The sequence below is a fragment of the mitochondrial genome of Pyrus communis (genome assembly GCF_041283825.1).
Source record: "Pyrus communis mitochondrion, complete genome".
NCBI lineage: Eukaryota > Viridiplantae > Streptophyta > Magnoliopsida > Rosales > Rosaceae > Pyrus > Pyrus communis.
Window position 1 is genome coordinate 198,000 of NC_065229.1, and position 21,860 is coordinate 219,859.

General features: G+C 43.5%; 2 protein-coding genes and 1 non-coding gene across 3 annotated transcripts; 2 read left to right on the forward strand and 1 right to left on the reverse strand.

Moving 5' to 3' along the window:
* Positions 1 to 15,076: 15,076 nt before the first annotated feature.
* On the reverse strand, positions 15,077 to 15,538 carry rnaseH. Its single transcript has one exon. The coding sequence runs from the start codon at positions 15,536 to 15,538 to the stop codon at positions 15,077 to 15,079; it is 462 nt and encodes a 153-aa protein (YP_010438242.1).
* A 2,976-nt stretch (positions 15,539 to 18,514) lies between these two features.
* Positions 18,515 to 20,179, forward strand: rps3 (ribosomal protein S3). The gene has a single exon. The coding sequence runs from the start codon at positions 18,515 to 18,517 to the stop codon at positions 20,177 to 20,179; it is 1,665 nt and encodes a 554-aa protein (YP_010438243.1).
* Positions 20,180 to 20,450: 271 nt separating this feature from the next.
* trnT-UGU lies at positions 20,451 to 20,529 on the forward strand. Its single transcript has one exon. It is a non-coding gene; the product is annotated as a tRNA-Thr (tRNA).
* Positions 20,530 to 21,860: the final 1,331 nt, after the last annotated feature.

The window sequence follows — 21,860 nt, forward strand, 5'->3', positions numbered from 1 at the left end:
GGAGATTTTTTCTCATAAAAGGATCTGACCATATTGGTCAGAATAATACGTAGGCGGACGGGATTCCTCCCTTTTTTCCTTTATAGAGAACCGGGGTGACAAGATTTGATAGATGCCAATAATCCACAGTCTTACTGGTCAAGGCATATTACTCTCAAGCTCCCGACCGCAGGCCAAAGAGATCTTCTTCCATATTTACAAGCCATCTCAACAGGCGTCCATTTCTCAGTCGAACAAAAAATCTTTCTGCTATCCGGTGATATTTAATCTTATTCATCCACATTCCAGGCTCGGAATGCCTCTTTACGTTAGTCTTTCTAAGCCAGCTAACAGCTAACGGGGCCACGAAGCGCCCAAGGAATTGCGACTGCTCGATACCGGCCGATTCCTGCTTGAATTGAGCTCTGATGGCATGATGCTAGGTCTGTTTACAGCATTGACCGCGGTATCCTGCTTGCACGGACGGCGTGTAGGATTGCCGTAACGTAATATGAATGGTTGAATGGCTTAATAAATTTTTATTAGTAATGTGATTGATTTCTTTCATCCTTGTTCGGCGCTTGTTATTGAGTTGGTGTAAAAGAGGGCTAAGCCCAAGAATTCCAATAGTTCGCTTTTTCGTTTTAGCGCTACTTGGATACTTCAACTTCAAGCCAAGATCAGGACGATGGGTGGGAGATAGGGGCATGCATCCAAGAGCGTATTTTATCGTTGTTGCTTGTAACATTATTAACGAGAAAAAGTGGCTGGCTCTATTTTCATGCTTCATGTTGTCGCCTTCGAAATCGATGCTTAAGTCGATCCACTTGCATTGGTGGTCTCTCTCTTCCCTCATCGCATGCGCTTCGCTTCGACCAGGGTTTAAGCCTTTGATTGTCCGGTAGAGTAGATTTCTTCCCTCGATCTGGTCTTCTGTAACAATCTGATCTTTCACTTTATTAAAATTAAAGCTATTTTATTGGGTTTATTGGGGATCCTAGGTGGGGAAATAGCAAGTCTCTTTTCTGGCTGACTTACAGCCGGGAGGCCAAGGGAGGCGTTTGGTCTGCTTGTCGCAAACTACTAACCTAACCGCGAGTCAATCAATCTATCTATATATTATTGATGGTACGAAGCCTTTTTTCAAAGCCCGAAGGCGGATATTACCTTATCACTTTTTTTTGTATAGTTTAGTAACCTAACCCGCCAGATACAAGTTTTGCAAAGGAAAGACATTCTTCAACGAGTGAAATCGAAACAGCCGCACAAGCATACGCATAATCAGGCACGGCATATGCATCATCAGACGCGGAAGGAATTTTCTCATTTCTATTTTATTACTATTACGTTACACTGTCACTAGGTTAGCCATTTGATCGACGGCGCTTTAGCCGACACTGATGCTGCCATTTCGAAATCAAGGAATATGGTTACGACTTGGTTGGTGTTCGGTGAGCCGATCGGAGAATCAAAAAAGATGTTTTTGGCATTTCTATAAGATCTTTACTTTGACTATTTTAATCTTTGAGCGGATGGATACGCATTCAATAGCAGCATTCGATGCTTCTTCCTTATTCTATTTGTAAACAACCGACCGAGGGGAAGTAAGCAGGAAGCTGAGCAGCACTAAGACCCAGGGTACAACGCTGAGTCTCAGAAAGCTACAGATTTGAATGAGTTGACTACGTGCAGAATCCCCATCTCCGCTTCTGCTTCGGCTTCTCCTAGAGGTCCCCTCTTCTCTGCTTTTTATAGGTGGTCCTTTCCTCACTGAGGACCATGGGCCAACAACTTCAGATACAAAGCATGATTCTTCCAAGACGTGCGAGGCGCCCCCCAGCATTCCAAGGGGAAAGACTTCAACATAAATAAAAGTACATTTCCGTTCTTCCTGTTCCCACGGCAGACGTATGCTCGGTTGAAGCTGGATTTAGAAAGGGACAAAGGATCAGCAACGGTGCATATATGATATTTTAAGGTATAAGTGGGGTACCTAAGACAGATGGGCCTTGATCTGAACAATGAAATGAATTGCATACAACGAAGTAAGGGAGTGCCAACTTACACAATGATACTACGTCTTTGGCTCCCTTCACCTTTATAAATTAGAATAGTCAATCCTAAAAGTTGCGCTTCTTTCAAGCGAAAAGAGATCTCGGATCAAGGGCTATCGACCCGACAGTGCTTCCTTGGTCCATTTATTAGATCCTCCCCCCCAAAAAAAGATTCTATTGAGCAGCAACTTCGAGGGAGATAGCATTGGGACATGCTATTACCTATGTATGGTGACAAGTGTCATGCCAGACTCTTGGGTTGTCAGTAATCATCTTCTCTATTCTATTCTATTATGGTTTTAAGAACCTTATTAGATGACTCGGCCCGACTGACCATTAGCCTGAGCATAGTAAAGTGTTGAATGAATGATCTCAAAACCATAAAAAAGTATTTTTAAATTCCTGCACTTGTTCTCCTGTGAAAACTGAACCCTGGTCAGCAGTGACAGTCTGTGGGATGCCGAATCTATGAATGATATTCTCCTTCAGGACCTTAATGACTATTTCCTGAGTCACATTCTTCAAGGGTATGGCTTCAGCTCACTTGGTGAAATAATCAGTCGCAACAAGTATAAATGTATGTTATGTTGCTTACTTGATGGCGGATAAATTTTTCCAATCAAGTCAACTGCCCATCCTCTGAATGGCCATGGTTTGACTATGGGGTATAAAGCAGCAGCCGAGGCCCTTTGAATGGGTCCATGGATCTGGCAAGCCTTGCATCCTTTAGCGTACTGATTACAATCTTTCTCGATACCAGGCCAGTGGTAGCCATGTCTCCAGATTAACCATCTCATCTTGACTCCGGCCTGGTGAGCTCCGCAAATTCCTTCGTGGACTTCGGCCATTACAAGCATGGATTCATGTTTGCTCAGACATTTGAGGAGCAATCCATCCACACTTTTCTTGTAGAGTTGGCCATCGATCAACACATATCTTAAGGATCTCAGTTTTGTTTTTCTTTCTGTTTTCAAACTAGGATTCTTAAGTAAATTTAGAATAGGAGTTCTCCAAATCTGACTCACTCGAGTCAACCCGCATAACTTCAAGAATTGGAGTTTCCCTATCAAAGATCGAAGCCAATGAGCGTTTCTGAACCGTGATAACTTTCTGAAATATGCCATCTGGAAGCTTAACTCCCGAGGCAACTTGAGCCATCTCGTTGGCTTCTTGGTTCAGACTCCTGGGAGTGTATTCGATGGTAACATCCATAAATCTATTTAGCAATTCGGTAGCCAGAGCATGATACTAAGCTAAGGAATCACTTAGGCATCTATATTCCCCAGGCAATCTTTCTGGTATGGGTAGTGGTTCATTGTAAACTATCTCAGGTTCCGGCTCATCAACCTGAACACCATTCCCAGGCTCCTTGATTGAGTATTTTAAAACCCTAGTTAATGAGTTCACATCACACCACGACGGACAATGTAACCTCCAACAATTACGTTGTTCGATTTCATAATCCAGCAAACACGTATCGCCAATGTGCAGGCGAGCTGCATCTCTAGCTTCCTGCCTAGTCATCCCACTGTGGCTAAACTTTGTTTTTTGTTTCTTTTTTTTCTTTCAATACATTAAAAATTACATTTGCTGCATATTCAAGTCTTATCACAGGTCATCGGCTATCCAACCAAATTTACGGCTACAGTAGCAAATGTTTTGTTTTGAAAGCAAGATGCGAATCACATGCTTATCAAAAATGGAATCATTAGCCTATACTCCTAAACTAGCCTTCTCTGTATCTTCAAAGACATAAGTACACATTACAGGAAAACCCCAAAAACAAAAGCAGAAGAGGAAATACTGGTAGATGGCTAGCAGATTAGCAGCAAAGTAAGCTTGGTAACAGGGTAAGTGGTCAACTCTATCTCATTGGAATCCCCCTAAAAGGAACAAGTGGAGTATTAGTGTGTTCACCGGTTATGGAGCTTACCTTATTATTAGAAGAGAAAAAAGGGGTGCTGGTTAACAGTTTACTTTATATGGGACGGGCCCTTTCGTACACTGATTAGATTATAGGACAACCACTGGCTTTCCCACCTTGGTTGCTCCTGTCCATGCATTTGGATTCCCACCTGGAAGTGGGACTGAAACCGCTCCCCCTTTCCATTTAATCACTTTTTAAGTTTTTTTTATGGATCAAATTCAAGTTTGAGAGATAGTGAGGCTTTGCCTATGCGAAGAAAAGGCCTTCCCCTATACTATAGTAGCGGGGCTAACGCGCTAGATCGAGCGGTCGCCGAAGCTTGCTTGTTAGTATAAAACTATTTTTACACCTCAAACCAACCAATACCAAGACTACTTGGGCATACTTAGCTTGCCCTCACAATACAACAACCATCTTTTTTATAGTATAGAAGGCTGTGACTTGTCTCATACATAAGTTTAAACGAGAGGAAGGAATCTACGAGGCGAACCCTTCCATGTAAGGAACCTCCAACTGACTCACTTCTCCCTTCCTAAATGCGCGGAATCCACTAACTGACTAAGCTAGAGAACAGGAGACCAAAGGTCTGACTGCTTAACTGAGCTTCTTTTAGAACGGGTAAAGGAAGGAGCTTTCCCTCCTAAGAGCTTTCCACCAAGCTTGTCACTTTTATAAACCTCTTCACTAAACTAAATTCATAAGCTAAAGAAGGGGATAAGCACCTAACGGTACACTTACCGCTTCCCTAGCTTCTAACTTTTAGAGAAGAATTTCCACTAGAGAACACTAAAGGGAAGATGATTCAAATAGGGGGGCTACTATAGTAGTTGTCTATTTCGTTCGAGTGCCCTTGCTGTACTGACTTACTGTATACCGGTGTTAGTGGACTGACAGAGTGAGCTGGAAAGGGGCTTTTCCGTGTTTCCGGGGAAAAAGCAAGCGTCTGATCAGATCAATCAAGAGATAGGGGTTCGGCCTCACTTCGATCGCCTAAGCTAGGACGGAGCTGCTGTCGAGTGAGGATTGGCCGAGGGGAGTTACATCATGTAGCTGGGTACAAATAAGCCAGTAAAAGACAAGTAGAAGCCAGTGAAAGAGGAGTAGGCAGGGTACGACGAAGCCAGTGGGGTACGTAAACGAGTACAGATCACATGGTTTTGTACTGATCCGCTTTCGAGCTGTCGAGTGACGATTGCTCTATCTCTTAAGAAAGGCCGCAAAGGGCTTGCCTTATTATATTATTAGAGAAAGGGGAGTACTCTCTTCTCTGATGTGCGTTCTATTATTGCCTCCTATTCCTGAGGGAGTGATCGGGATTAAGCCGCGTGGCGATACCCGCGAAAAAGAAAGGACTATTTTCTTTTTTTCGCTTTTTGGGGTGGGCCTTTCGTACTCCAATCCGTACGGGGAAAATTATTCAGCGCACTAAAATCTAGTGGATGGAGTTCAATATTCATGAAAAAGCCATTATGAAATGATCCATGTTACGGAACCAAGACAACAATCTACCTATTATAATATAAGAATTACTAATAATAAGAAAGAGTTAAGGGCCTCCAACGCCTATAAATAGAAGCTTCTTTCAGTCTATATTTTCAAAGAGAGACGTAGAAGTCAGAAAGAAAGAGCTTTGAGTAGCCATGGATATCGCTAGCAGACTTGCGATAATTGAGCAACAAATACGTCGGGTGGAAAACCAGAAGCTCCAACGGGAGCAAACACTGGGTGCGTTTTGGGAACATCTGCCTGCTATCGATCCAATTATCATACGAGATCGTATGCTTTTTCTCCAGAACGAAATACGCGCTCTCGAAAACAAGAAGAGGGCGCTGCTCCAAGAACGGGAGGGGCTCCTTGTGGAGGTTGCCATCCTCCGTGAGGGGGGACCGTAAGAAATTAACAAGTGCTTAGCTCAGTTTCCAGCACTGTTCATTATTATGTTTAATTAAGTTCTATGTCTTTTGTTAACTTAATCTTAATATGTTGTTAGTTAACTTTGTAATGTTGTGTGGCTGAAAGTTGTCCATGTGTAAGCTTCCTATTGGATGTACTCTTATGTATAAAAACGGTAGTGCTGGAATGAAGAAGAATAAAAATCCGCTCTGTTCTAGTCGTGCAGAAAAATTTCTGATTTTAATTCTTTGTGAAATCCGGTTTTTTTCTTGTTAATTTTTCACATATACAAGCCAGCCAACGGGGTGGAAGTTGTGTGTTTGTTGTCCTTTCTAGTCTAGTGCAATCAATAATCATAAAAGCTTTTAGATCAACTAATAGCGAAAGAAGGAAACGATTTACCCTCTCCCTAGTAACTTACGTCAACAAACTCATGCAAAAAATGAGGAAAAACATCTGATTAGCCCTTTATAATACTACCCCTGTTTCCGTAACGGATTACCCTAACGCTAGACTGACAATAAAAAAAAAACTCCCTTACCATCCGCATAAGGACTCCCAAGGCCCTTCCTCTTGTTAGGGTCGATTGTTTGGCTTGAGCTTGAGTGGGTCGAAGATTGGAGGCTCGGTAAAGGCCCTTTACCTTAATTATTAGTTACAGGGGAGGCGCGTTTAGCCCTATATAAAGGGCTTTAGCCTTTTCTTCGTTCCCCCCATCAGGTAAAATAGAACCTCTAAGGTAACACGACAGGGTTAAGTAAAATTCGAGAGTCTATGTGCATTTAATACCCTTTTTGAATTTTCTTATCTTATATAGTTCATAGATTTCATGTGTAGAAGATCATGTGGCATTAATGGAACCGACAATATGCAAATTTGAAGTGATGTACCTCTGCAATCGAAATGCGTCCAAGACATATATACCAATATGGAGGTCGACCTAATTCAATGATGCACGTGAACAAAAGGTTTGTAAAAAGTTATTTAAATTTTTAATTTGCCACAATGTTTCCATTTATCGGTCAATCGCATCATTATCTGGTTTGAATTTCTCCTGACCCGACTACAAAAATTTGAATCAATGCAACCCTCAAAGAATTCATATATCTATATAGATATAAATAGAGAGTCTATTTTCTATTTTACTATCCGTCAAATAAAAAATGGGGCGTACCCACTAGGAGGCCTATCACCAACTATCTTCATAACGGACTATGGATAGTTTTACTATGCCATAGTAGGGTGGAATCTGGGACGAATGAACCACTATTTTAGAACTATACTACACTGAACTAGCCCTAAGATGCGATGGTTCTGCATATGGGCATGCGAAATGCTTTCTTTATTCCCATGAAGCCAGGATTTCTTAGGACCCGCATAGGGGGCATATATCTTGACTATATGCCACCGCCTATCTATCTATAGTTTTGATTGAAAGTTTGATTTGGTCTACCTTGCGGGATACCTTTCTATATACCGAATTGGGGTAATTTATGTAACCATCCTAAAGATCAGTTGGGCGGGTGCCTTGAGCCCTAATTTTATAGACAGATAGTCAACTGCCATTACTCCGGTTCTATATGGGAGCGCTTGAAATGGTTTAACCGAATGCTCGCGTCGGTGTTGCTGAGCCCTTTCACTCCTTGAATCACTGGGAACAAACTTTCTACGATCCTATAGTGGCTTATCGTAGCTAACAAATGATCTTCACCAAATTTGGTCAGCATGTAGCCCGATCCGAACGCAATTACATGTCTCAATACTGACTACCTACCCCGACCGGGGCCGGAAAGGGCTAAATATAGCCCAAAGAATTATGGCCCTACACCGAGAAGTTGTAAGGGACTCTCTCAGTCAAGTTGATTTGGGGTTGTGTTCAATAACTGCCGTCCCATCCCTCATTACTGATGCGTATTTTGCGCCTGTCTCTTTTCTATTCACCTTTTTTTCTTGTTTTCTTGAGCTCCGCATGCAAGTCTTTGGTCGCTGGGCTAGGGCATCCAGTTAACAGCGAGGTTTCTACCTTGATTATCGCACTTCCCAGGTTGAGCTGCAGGGCCAGGCTCCAATAAAGGGCTTACACCTCAGCCTATTGGCGGCCCGCCCAATGTTAGCATTCATTTAACGCCATTGCTGTTACCATTCCACTCCTGTTTAGGTTGAATACCGTACCAATCCATTCAGGTTACGGAAAAAGAAGACTTCCACCTATTACCAAGAAAGAGAATCATGCCTTTTTGATGACAAGAAATCCTTAAATGAAAGCTAAATCGTGGATCCAAAAATCCGTTATCTCCTCGTGCATTAACCGCTTCTGGGCGAAAATCCAATCTTTTAAGTGATAAAGTCGTTAAAAATACAATTATGCCGCCGAATACAATCACTTTGAAGAAGTCGCAAGTGCGGGTTCAGGAAGTACGAAACACTCAATGGAGAATAGGGTCGCTATGCCGAAGAAAAGAGAGAGGTTGCACCAAGAAATGGAGAAGATAAGGTCATACCAAGGTAAATTCTTTCTATAAGCCCTTAGCGCAAGCACTAAGCAAGTAAACTACCTTTAAATCAATGATTTTATCACGCTTTGAAAGGAATGTATCCAGCCTAAACGCAAAGACGGGCCTATAGGCAGAAGCTGTTAACCTAGTAGAAAGCGTGAGGAGGAAGACTTCGATTCGGCCCACTGAACTTGACTTCTTTTCTTTCTTTTCTGGTTTATTTGGATGGCAAGAAAGAATCTTGTCTTCAATAGAACACCAAACTATCGGCCATTTTTGCCTCAGCTTGCAAACTCCTTTGATTGGGCAAGTCAAGTTGTTTGTTCAAGCTTCGGCTAAGGAATAAAAACCTCAATATAACCTACACTGGTATAGGCACGTTTTTGTGGCCTTCCCGCCTGGTGGAATCATACCACTACCGTTTCCTATCTGGTTAGGTTTTCCAGATGGGTTAGTAGTTAATTGCTATCACCTTGGTATGGTGCGGTATTTTCTTTTGGAGTCGTGTCGTCCAGATGACAAGTATTTGTTGTCTGTGCGGGATGATTTGGAGCGTAAGCTCACTGAAGAAGGGGACTTCTACGTGGAGAGAGTCATGCTCAGATATTGGGTGGAATCTCTCGTACGATATGTCCGGTGGTATGAGGAAGCCTGTTGTGATTTCACTTTACCTTTGGAACAACTATTAGATCCACCTGCGGTTTGTCTACGTCCTGATCGGAAAGACCTTTTAAGTAAGTTTCACAAATATGGTCTGATGCTCAGATGTTATGACTTAATCCGTCAGCGTCGCTGTCCGCTACCTTTAATGGGCAGCGCTGTACGATTGAATGTTGAAGTTGTGCAATCTCGTCTTTGGTTAAGGGCCAACTTTTGGTTGGAGTTGGTTTAACGGACCGAAGAGTGCCACTACGATAAGTTTTATTATGTAAATACCGAAAAAACTTGTCGTGGGAGCAGCCAAAAAAGAAGAGACATGAATTCATTGAACAACAAAGAAAGAAATATTGATTGTAAGTAATTAGAATTAGGTCGTACCTTATTCTATTCTCCCTATCTTTAGTCAGGAATAGGGATTGATAAAAGGAAAGCCCTTTTTTCTTCGAGATAAGGTTAGTGTTCCGTGTGTATACGATGGCTTTTCCGTAAAAGAGAACTGCAAGACTCGGTTTAATAGTGGAAGGGCCTTAACCTTAACAACTGCAAGAATGAGAGGGCCGCTCAGGAAGGGATCGCGGCTGCTCGCTGAAACCCAGCAAGAAAAGGAAAAAGAAAGACAAAACAATATAGGCACTACTTCTAAGATAGAATAACAATAACAAGAATTGCTTAAGTAACTCAGCGCTTCAAATCCGATAACGCCCTTCTTCCACTCCAAGCTTTCTTCGAGTCTCGGCTCTCCCTCTTGACTTTACTTTCTTTCTCACTGGAGGAGAGAGGGATTCTGAAAGACTGAACCTAGCTTGATTACTTGACCTAGCTTGCAACACTAGAACAGGTCCTTCAACGGCGAAACCGGATATCCTAGAAAATTTCATATATAATATGAAAAAAGAACTCAATCAGGAACAGCCAGGTTGAAATATCATACGTGATGACTGAACACTGACGGTGTGAGTCATCCTAGACGCTTAGCTCCTCGTCTCTAGCTCCGACTGCAGCTCTGATTGCAGCTTTCGGGACTTTTGTATATATATATTTTCTGGGAAGAAACCCCAAATAGAATATCCCATTCAGTTATGGCGAAACACGCCTCGAATTTCAAAACGCCGAAGAAGTTTCGCGTAAAACAAGACTTCAGTTCCGCATTATTCACCCCAAAAACTGTGACCAAAGCAGACAGAGAAGAATTAAAAAAAAATAAAAATGAGACGGCAACTCGCGATCTATCAATATGGATCAGAATTGCATCCCGAGCAACCCACATATTTTGATCCTGACGATTGGATTCAAATTTCCTTCTCTGAATCTTCTCCCTCAGAGAGGAGTTGTTCACAGAGCTGCCCACATGGTTCCGAGGGTTCTTCTTCGGATGCTTCTTCTCGAGACTTTCAGAGTGAAACCTTTAATAATATTTCGAGTTTCTTTCAAGATAAGATGAAGGAAATAGGGGCGGGCTTGCCATCAAACTGGTCTCCCGAAGAGTTTACTCGGATGGTGATTGGGGAAGAGGAGGAATAACTTGACTTTCTTGTGAATCTTTATCAGCAAAAGTGGGTTGGTTATTCTATTTGCATTCTCTGATAGAAAGCATCCCCGAGCACTTACTATTCACAACGACGCATTCTCAGATAACATGTTATCTCCCCACGAATTCGTCTATTTCATAACCTCTCCCGACACTTTGTATTCTCTGGCATACTCGATTCATCCGTCTGAACTTGAGGCCTAAATCTTCTTCATCACTCTCACTCTCCGATGCGCTCTCACTAGACTTTTTATTTTATGTCTACGCCGCCTCGATTCACTCAGATTTAATGGTTTGGTAACCTGCAACATCTTTGGTTCGGCTAGCTTTCATTTTTTTGATCGAAGTCGGTTGTCTTATTAATCGATTGGAACTCGTAGCTCCAACTATGTATTCCCACTGCCCTGACATGGACAACTTCGCTTTTACCTAGGTTTATTCACGAAGCATAGGGCATACTTTCTATATAATTTATGCTTTCGTCCAGCCGGAATCTTAACTGGACGTCTATTGAAAAGGACGGTAAATTGAGAAAAAAAGCATTTCATTAAAAAAAAGAGTGGATTCTTGAGGTTACATTCCGCTATAGTAGCTTGACCAACGTGAAAGTGGAACAAGTGCATGCCCCATACACGAAATTGAATATTAGAGTATAAATCTCATATCGGTATGAGGCTTCCAGTCGAATATCTGACTCCGCCTATCACTTTATTCTGCTTCCATCATCTCTTTCAAGAAGCCAACTCAATCAAGAAGCCAACTCAATAGCTTCTTTTAGAACCGCTATGCCCTCTGCTGCAACTGAGCTAGTTATTGGGAACAGATGGGGACTACAAGCGAAGCTTCGCTTGCTTATACCACGTAATTCAACCTCAACAGGAAGGCAAATGGTAAGATCCGGGTAAGAGGTTTCGCAGATCTGCTTATTACTGTACCAAACAACAAGACGAAAGCGTCAAAGGCGAAGCCATGGCGTCACACAATTATCATACAAAATTCTCATTAAGCCACTGTGAGAGAAGGTTGCTGATCGACGATAATAGGTAGCTTGCAACTATAACATAAAGTGGACGAGCTGACTCAGTGGAGCCTAAAAATAGCACAAGGTAGTACTAGAAATGATATACAGATGAGATCAAAGGATGGATACACGCACGGAGGGAACCAGAACCGGGATAAGCCGCCCTTATTGGGCGCGGTAGAAGCTTACTCTGTAGTTGGTCTGAAGGAGGTGTTCCACTTCTCACCATCGATTATGATTCGTATTGCCGAAAGTGGGTAAATATGAGCCTAGGTTATGAAATAAAAGCTATTAAGTAAAGGTTACGCAGCGGTTATGTTCAAGCGGGAGTTCCGTGGATGTGGAGGAGGGGGCCGAGCTGAACATGGAAAAACAAGGCCAATCGGTCATGGTATCTTCTGTAGCCCCAATTCAATCAGTATGTCTGTCCATTCTATGGAGTAAAGAAGCAAAACAAGAAAGTGTCGTTTCGCACGTAGGTAAACTAGAATTGTGTCGGACCGGACACCCTTTTCTGACCTAAAATGCCCATGATAAATTTTACGCGTAGGTAGAATAGAATTGTTGCAGAATGCGACACGGCCGTAGGGAAGGCATTGATAGAAATTGGCCCTAGGCACCGACGAAGGAGGTGGTGAGTAAGGCGACGCACCGACGGCTACAAAGGAGAGTTGCGAACGAAGTGAGTAATGTAGGTTACGAAGGCGCCGACGAAGGAGGAGTGAAGGTGGATGACATGTTTGCACTCGCAACGATGTCCTGGGCATATTTTCCTTGATTCACAAAGGTGCTACCTTCTTTCTTATAATATAAGAAATCCGCAACCCTAAGTGGGGGCACCCCTGTCTTTCATCTCAAAGACTTCACCCAAGTCACTGATAACAGATTGTGGAATCTTCTCATCAGAACCAGTAATTATAATGTCATCAACATACAGTAATAGAACCCCTATAGCTTCATGTGAGTGTTTAAGCTAAGATGGTAAACCTTGAATCCTAAAGTTCAAGCCTGTGAACTTCTCCACGCCCTTGGGTCCTGTTTAAGTCCATATAGATAAGGACTTTTGAAGCTTACAAACAAAATTAGGATGTTCACTATCCTCAAAAACCTGAGGCTGCCTCATGTAGACTTCTTCTTTTCATTCTCCACGGTTTTTAACATCTAACTGTCTAAGCTTCCAACCATTTGTAGCAGCTAAAGCCAAGATAAGCCTCGCAGTTGTGTGCCTAACAACTGGTCTCCTCATAGTCCAGACCTAACTCTTGACTGTATCCTTGTGCAACTTTCTCGACCTTAGAGTACCTCATCTCTGTGTCCAATAAGGTCTTACTGGTGAAGTAGACCGGCTTCTCCTGTCCCCCATCCCAGCGGAATAGGACAGAGCTAATTGAGGACTCTGTTGCTGCTAGGTACAGACCTAGGACCTCGTGGGGGACCGGCGTGGATATGATAGGAGGCTTACCGGGATCTTTTTTGAGGGGTTGAAAGGCTTCTTCGCAGTCAGACGTCCACTCAAATGTGGTATTCTTCTTCAGGAGCTGAAAAAGAGGTCGACACTTGTCTGATGATCTGGATATGAACCTGTTGAGGGCTGCGACTCGTCCATTATGCTTGCCCGAGGATCCTCTTCGGTTGGCATGCTATCTCAAGAGAACGAGGAGAGTAGGACTGAAAAAGGAGTTTGTTACTCGGAAATTGGGGAAAAATCTCCTTGAGAGAGGGTATCAGATGTTTTGCCATGATGGTGATGACGAAAGTCTGTTAGTTTGGGCCTAGGCCTTTCAGAAATCAGTATACCTTGTGCGTCTCGGGCACAGGACATCCTATCGCACACAAGACTAACATATTATCTTAAAGTGTCTAGCACGCGCACCTGACTACACGGAATTTCATTTTGAACTCCTTATCTCGAAGCCGTGGGCGTTCCACCTGTTTGCATTCGTTGATGCCTGCGTCTTCGACCTTTCTTTGCAAAAAGGGAAGGGAGCCTTTCTGTAACGGCGACAGAGGGTGTTGCCGGAAGTTGTTTTGAAAAACAACATAAATACAACTTCTTCTACGATATTTCGGGCGAGCATAAGCCATTGGGTCAGTCGGTCACTGCGGCTTATGCTCGCCCACATTTTCTTAAATTTTTTACTGTAACTATCAGATCCTTATCCTTAATTTATAAATAAGGATCTGAGCCATGAGCGGTCTATTGATCAAGAGTCCCGCTTAGTCCGTCACCTCGTCTTCACTGAACACCTACCCACTCGCCTCCGAGACTTTCTTACCTCTCCGAGAATGGAGGTACTCGATCGTTTTGGGAACGTGAGGGGGGAGGACACTTTAGGAGAAGTGACCCGATGCACGTGGGGGAACGGCTCTATCTACCTGAAGCTAAGCATAGAGCTTGCTGGCAGCACTTTGACTTCGACAAAAATTAAGTTTAGTACAGGCTAGGTAGAGGAGTTGTTGACCCCGACACTCTTACTCTTCAGTTATGTGTTCTCTGTTGGTTGGCTTGCCGCTCTAGCTGAGTGCCTTTGATTATCATTGGCCGATAGGGATAGTCCCTTCCCTTTCTTCACGTCACCGCACTGAATTCTATGCACTTCACTTACGTTCTTTACTCTAGTCCTGTCATTCTTCTGAGAGCAAGGGTCCAACATATCCGGAAAATAAGGAGGATTCCTCGCCCGCGCTTCGCGCGATACCATAAACATTTTTATATTTGTTTTTCTTCTCTTAACATCAGTTTAACTCATCTTTCATCCACTCCCCGATCGGCAGCGTGCGGGGCGGGTCGGCGTCCGGGAGCTCCGCCCAACCAACCCAACCCTATTACAGGACCACTAAACTCCTGTTCTAGCTCTTTTTTTAGGCCCTTCAGGCGACAATGGAACATGGCTAACCCATGCATCCACGTTCAGGAATAGCAGTTCATTCGATCAATGACGAGCAGAGGAAGCATTATGTCTTCCAAACCTTTTCTGATCCCGGATCACTGTGATGAACGAACATCGGTGCGGGCTCAAGTAGTTTAGTAAACGGGTGTCAGTATGAAAGATGGATCAAATCCTCGCGGTGAGGAGGCAGCTTAGTCTCCGTAGTTAATCTCTCTCTTTGGGCGCAGAACTGTAAATCTGTCTTTCTCTGCCTAGACCCAAACCAGCCGGCAACTGGAGAGAGGCAGAATGAATCAACACCCCCCGGATCTACTAACCAATGCAACCGGGAAACCTTCTATCAAAAGTTCTGAACTAGCATCCGAAGCTAGGCGGTACTCTGCCTTGTATTGCCGTTGCTTGGATTAGGGAAGAAGGAAGGGCTTACACCAGAACTCGTTGATCTGATCTTCTATGCCGGGGAAGGAGGAGTCGATAGAGAGAGCTTCGGATCGAATCTTTGGAATCTCATCTCTAGAGGCAGTATCTTTCTCTAGTTCCGCGAAATCCATGCGAATCCATATGCAAACAAAGGTAGCTGGAACATTTCTTTTTTTGGGGGGCCGAATGGCCCAAAACAAAAAAGAAACTATCTAATTACCTCTCTGGGTCGAGCATACCCAAGAGAGTCTTCAAACAGAAAAGGAATACAACCAGGAGGAGGACTTTGCGATTCAAAATAACCCAGGTCATAAGTCAATCCAATGCTTGCCAAGTAGTCTGCAGAGAAGTTCTTCTCCCTATAGATATGGGAGAGCTTGCAATGCCAGTCCATCTTCAAGTAAGCTTGGCAGCCACGGATCAGGGTGTGGAGAGGATGGAGAGAATTATCCTGCTGATTAACAAGAGTCACAACAGTAGCAGAATCCACCTCCACCTCAACAGATCTAAAACCTCTCATCCAAGCCAAGCGTAATCCAAAAAAAAGGCCCAAAAGTTCTGCAGCTATAATTTTGCCCTTCCCAAGGTTGGCAGTGAACCCAGAAATCCAGTTCCCATTATTATCTCTCAAGAGACCACCAGCACCAATAGATCCGCTGGGACCCTTCATGCAACCATCAATATTCACCTTAATCCAGTTTGGTGGGGGGGGGATCCCAAGCTAGATAAGCTTCAACTCGAGCTGGTTTAGAATGCAAGGATGTAGTGGCCAGTCGCCATTCCCTGGCATAGTTCCAAATGCAGATCTGGGGAGGTTGATCCGGGTCAAAAATTTCAAGATTTCTCCACCTCCACAGGAACCAGAAACATAAACCAAAAACTTGACCCCAACACAAATGAAACCTGGTTTTTTGGTTGGAAGATAGATTGACCTTGAGCCATTAAGGGCAAATTAAAGGAGTTGACCAAGGAGGGATGCCAAGACCATCCAAAAGAGATTTGGCCCTAGTACAGCCCCTCATGCAGTGAATACTGTCTTCCCAGGTGCATCCACAGTGACTGCAAGTAGGGTCATTGGTCATCGATCTTCTAAACCTCTGAGCATTTGTAAGCAGCTTATTCTGCCCCAACAACCAGAAGAAAGCTTTCACCCTGGGTGGGAGTTGTATTTTCCATAGGAAGCTTCCCTCCCAGTCAGTTTGTACATCAAGGGAGGCTGCAAGGTTGTAAGCAGTTTTAACAGAGAAGGTTCCATTAGTCGAACCCTGCCAGATGTATCTATCATCATCAGAATCAATAAGTCCAGCAGGGATCCCAATAATCTCTTCCACAATATCATTAGGTAGCACCTCTCTCAGCTTGTTAACATTCCATTGGCCATCGGATAGAAAAGAAAATAAGCAACTTTTTCCTCCTCATTTATCTGAGTATTGGGGATCAAGGCAACATCTTTCAAATTTATTTCAGAGAAAGTCTTAGCCCATAAGCCCTCATCCCTTTGAATCATTCTCCAACTGGCTTTGGCAAGAAGGGCCGAGTTCATAGCATTCATTTGTTTCAGGCCTAGGCCCCATTGACTTTGGGACAACAAACTTGGCTCCATTTAACTAGGTGCACCTTGGCTTTATCCGCAGAACCTCCCCATAAGAATCTTTTATTCAGTTGATCCACCTTCTTGCACACACTTGCTGGCAATTTGACTGTCTGCATGGCATAGATGGGAATAGCAGATATAACAGACTGTATCAGGGTTGCACGACCAGCTAAAGATAAGGATTTGGCCTTCCAAGAGGCAAGTTTACTTTGCACCTTTTCAACAATTTCCCTGTAAGTACTCTTGGTAATTCTGGAGTGAATTAAGGGGACACCAAGGTACTTGCCAAGGTCCTTAGCGAGAGGGGACCCACAGATCAAGCTTATATTAGTAGCAATGTCAGAATGGGTGTTGGGAGAACACAAAAAAAGGGATTTCTCAAAACAAATTTTCTGCCCAGAGGCTTCACAGAAGGTCTCAAGGCAGTTCAGCACAATTTCTGTTTCCTAGAGGCTTCTGCAAAAAGAATTATGTCATCAGCAAAAAAGAGGTGAGAAATAGCAGGGCCCCTCCTAGATACCTTAACAGGTTTCCACTTTCCACAATTCACAGCAGCTTGAATCAACTGAGAGAGTTTTTCAACACATAGCAGGAACAAATAAGGGGACAGGGGGTCACCCTGTCTGACACCCCTAGCAGGCTTAAATTTCTCAGTAAATTCCTTATTTAGAATGATTTGGAAGTCAACAGAGGTCTTCAATTAAGCGCAAAAGTTTCCCAGAGATTCGAATATCCTTCAAACAAGTGATAATGAAGCTCCATTTTAATCTGTCATAGGCTTTGGCAAGATCTATCTTCCAAGCCATGAATCCTCTTCGACCTTTGGTTCTTCTGAAAGTGCGGAGAACCTCCTGGGCAATGACAATATTGTAAGTGATTTGCCTTCCAGGAATAAAGCTTGCTTGGCAGGGGCTAACTAGTTTACCCATCGGAGGCCTCAGTCTGTTGACAATGATTTTGGTGATACATTTGTAGATGGTGTTACACAGGGAAATTGGTCTGAATTGGGCCATAGAGAGGGGGTTCTGCACTTTAGGCACCAAGGTAATCAGTGTGCTGCCAAGACCATCAGGAATGTGCCCATGATCAAAACATTTTGCCACTAGTTTGAAAACATCTTCACCACAGAGATTCCTAGCTGGAACATTTATTAACCTCACCCTTCTTCCCCTTAGAGCTTATGGCTCGGACCCCCCTGTACCACCAAGGCAGACAGATACGTCTCCTGGCCCTTGCGCAAGCCTTTCTTCAGCAGCATGGCGGAAACCATTATACTAGCTCCTACTTTGCCTTCACAACCGGCACATACAAGGCGCCTTGTCATCCATAATGCAAAAGGAATTCAGGCGGGATGGGGGCACTGCCCTCGCCCTGCGAAGGAACTCCAGTCCCAAGACCACAAATCATCGAGTTGCACCGTTGGCTCGGCCTGACCAGCCAGCCATCCGGATCGACAGGCACGCCCCTCGCAAGTCCCACCAGTAAGTGGAGTATTCTATAATCCTTCCGTCCCGTGCCCGCAGTAGACTTGAGTTATATAACCCTCCGTTCGGTCTGGCTAGTATAGTATCCTTCGCCTATTTGTATTTCTACAATCATGCTTACCAATATGCAACTGACTGAACAGGACAGGCAGGACGGCTTTGCGGAATGCTACCCCCGCTCGAAAGAGTTCGCCCATCATCCTTTCCCTTGCGGGGACATGTTACCATGTATCCAAACGGAGAAGCAGAAGAATAGGATTGAGATTGCCAAAGACCTTTTTTGGTAAGTCAAAAACAGTAGCAGTTGGGGACGCCTAGTCCATCATACTATAGTGGTCTTATATATAGTTAGTGTCGGCAGGAATGGAACAGAAATCTCGTATATGAACTAATTTTAGTATATATAGTAGTGAAAAAGTGCTTTCTTTGTTTGAAGGCTTCAAGTGAGGATCAAACCATCGCATCACCAAAAGGTGCTCGGGTGTACCTTAGAGCAACGAAAACGAAGACTTTCGAGAACAAATATTGGACCGGGAATAAAAAGGGGTAAAGTAAAGTCTAAGCGCATATGGCACGAAAAGGAAATCCGATTTCGGTAAGACTTGATCTTAATCGTAGTTCAGATTCAAGTTGGTTTAGTGATTATTATTATGGTAAATTAGTGTATCAAGATGTCAATCTGAGGTCTTATTTCGGTTCCATACGTCCACCTACGAGACTTACTTTTGGCTTTCGTCTCGGTACGTGTATTATTCTACATTTTCCCAAAAGAACATTCATTCATTTCTTTCTTCCCCGTCGACCACGACGACTGAAACGACGCGAAAAATCCAGACCCGGAAAGGAGAAGGGCCGGTGGTGGGCATTTGGGAAAGTCGGGCCGATCGGGTGTCTTCATTCAAGCGGCGATACAGAAGAAGAACGAAACGAAGTGAGAGGCCGGGGGTCAGGGAAAAGAGTCGAGTCGATCAGGCTCGACGACCGGGAGAAGCAAAACGAAATTAGGATTTGGCCGAAAAAGAAGCAACGCTATGGATACCATGACCGATCACCATCGATAAAGAAGAATCTTTCTAAATCACTTCGGGTCAGCAGGGCCTTCAAGCATCCGAAATACGCCGGGGTTGTAAATGGCATAGCGTTCCTGATAGAAAATGACGACCCCTTCAGAAAAACTAAGTTATTCAAGTTCTTTTTGCCAAAGAAGTCCCGCTCCGACGGCTCGACGAGTCATCTACTTAAAAGGACCCTCCCTGCAGTGCGCCCCTCCTTCAATTATTCGGTCATGCAATACTTATTGAATACAAAGAACCAAATGCATTTCGACCCCGTCGTAGTTCTCAATCATTTCGTGGCACCGGGCGTGGCTGAACCATCTACGATGGGAGGAGCGAATGCACAGGGAAGAAGCTTAGATAAGAGAATACGTTCTCGCATCGCTTTGTTTGTAGAAAGCTCGACCAGCGATAAAAAGTGTTTGGCCGAAGCCAAAAAGAGGTTGACCCGCTTCATTCGCCAAGCGAATGATCTTCGCTTCGCGGGAACAACAAAAACCACCATCCCGCTCTTTCCTTTTTTCGGTGCTACCTTTTTCTTTCCAAGGGATGGGGTTGGGATGTATAATAACCTTTTTTTTGAGGATGCCCGGGAACAACTCCTAGGTCAATTAAGGATCAAATGTTGGAACCTCATGGGTAAGGATAAGGTAATGGAATTGATAGAGAAATTCATAGACCTAGATAGGATAGGAGAATTGATAAGGGGAATAGAGATGATGATAGAGATCATACTGAGAAACAGACAAATTCCGTGCGGGTACAACTCTTATTTGAACGAAGTGAAAAAAATGCGATCTTTGTTGTCTAATAGAACAAACACTAATACCTTAATTGAGTCGGTCAAGATCAAATCTGTTTATCAAAGTGCTTCTCCGATTGCTCAAGACATCTCTTTTCAACTGAGAAACAAAACAAGATCATTTCGTTCCATTTTTAGTAAAATAGTGAAGGATATTCCATTAGTAATGAAAAAAGGGGTTGAGGGGATCCGTATATGTTGTTCAGGTCGATCAAAAGGCGCAGAAATAGCTAGAACTGAATGCGGAAAGTATGGAAAAACATCTCGTAATGTATTTAACCAGAAAATAGATTATGCTCCTGCGAAAGTATCTACTCGTTACGGAATCTTAGGTGTCAAAGTGTGGATTTCATATAGTAAGAAAAAGTCCATATGATTAATTTTTTTTAAAATCTATGGTTTTTCATTTTTTTATTAAAAATGAAAAAAGTGAAAAATCACCGCATGTCGATGAGCATGTAATTAATGTTCCAAAATCAGAAATGATTAAACGCATTTCGGATATTGTTAAAAAAGCTAACGAGGATGACTAACCAGTCATTTTATTTAGTAAGGAGGGTGGGGATTATAGTGTTTTAGCGGAAACGCGACCGGATGTAGTCATGTTAGTTTTGCTTTTCTTGTGCATGACGAACCGGGTGAACAAAGTCACGATTAGAATAAATGGTAGTTCGCTGGGATTGTATTCATTTACCAGAGGTGCTGGTTCGACTCCAGCTCGTGACAAGGCCTTTTTGGTCATATACCTTGGTCTTGCTTGTTATTGTTATATTCAGTTCCTTTTTTCTTCCCCCGCTAGGGTTCACTTATTTCTCCTTACCTGGAAGCCTGGAAGCGGCTAGGCTAAGAAGAGGAAGCAAAGGCCGAAGAAAGACCTTCCACACGACTGCTCTTCTTTCCTGTTTGCTGTAACTGTAAACAGCCGATTTGCTTATTCAACAACTCTCTAATCAGTTTGGGCACTAGGCAGTAATAACTGGTAAGGTTAGTACGGACCCTTTTCAAAGGTCACTAGAGTGGCTCCCGTCTTTCCTCACTCGAGGTCTAGCTTTCCCTTGGATTACTTTGCATCCTTCCTGCTTGAAGGAAAGTGCCGCACTATTTTTAGCCACTCGGAGATAGCCTTTTCGATCTTATTGGCTTAAGCAGACCATTCGTGAGCAGATAAGATCAAAGAAAGCAACCTACAGTCCCATGCATACTAATAGGACAAGGAAGTTACATATAATACTAATAGAAAAGGAAGCTGGTATTCAATTAGCTAGGGAGGGAGACAGGGTTCCAAACCTTTGGTGGCACCCCACCCGCATATACACATCTAAGAAAGAGACTCAAAATTGCCAACTTCTCACACTCTCCAATCATTCCACTTCTCACACTACGGCGACTCATACTTTCTCAGGGCTCAAAAGAACCCTATTTTGGAGTGCCATCATAGGATAGGAGAACGGAAAGCTTGAGCTTTCGAAGTCATCTTTCCAAAGGCGAGTCAAAGCCATCGTGCGGCTTTTCAAGCCCGATCTTCCGAACCTGCTGCGTGAAAGCCCGATAGGGCATTCTCCTTTAGAGACCCTAATGACATTGACCAAGGGATCTTGATTTGATCCAATTGGTTTTTGAATTTCTACCGATTGATTTGAGAAAGCCGGCATCAGTCTGACGTGAGAGAAGTCAGCACAAGGGAAGTCCCTCGAAGCCGAAGTAGGGTTGAGTCTCAGGAAGCGTTTAGGCCGGGTTCGAAGCATTCTTCAAAGACAGGTACAGTAGCAACTTCAATCTCAGGGGAATAAAATGGATAATCAAACTGCTAAGGTGAGTTTACTCTCCCTTTAGAAGATGGAAGTTTACTTACAAAGAAAAAGGGAAGCGTTGGTATAATATTTTTTTTTAGTCTCAGTTCTTTCTTTAGTCAGGGAATTTGCTTGTTGCTCAAGGGAAGGATCTATGTAATAAGAGTTTAATAAGGATTCTTCTAAGCGCTGGAGTCCGAAGGGTCCGAAGGAGTGGTATCAAGCCTGCTCGTAGCTCACCCGTAACCCGTAAAGTAGGCAATATGT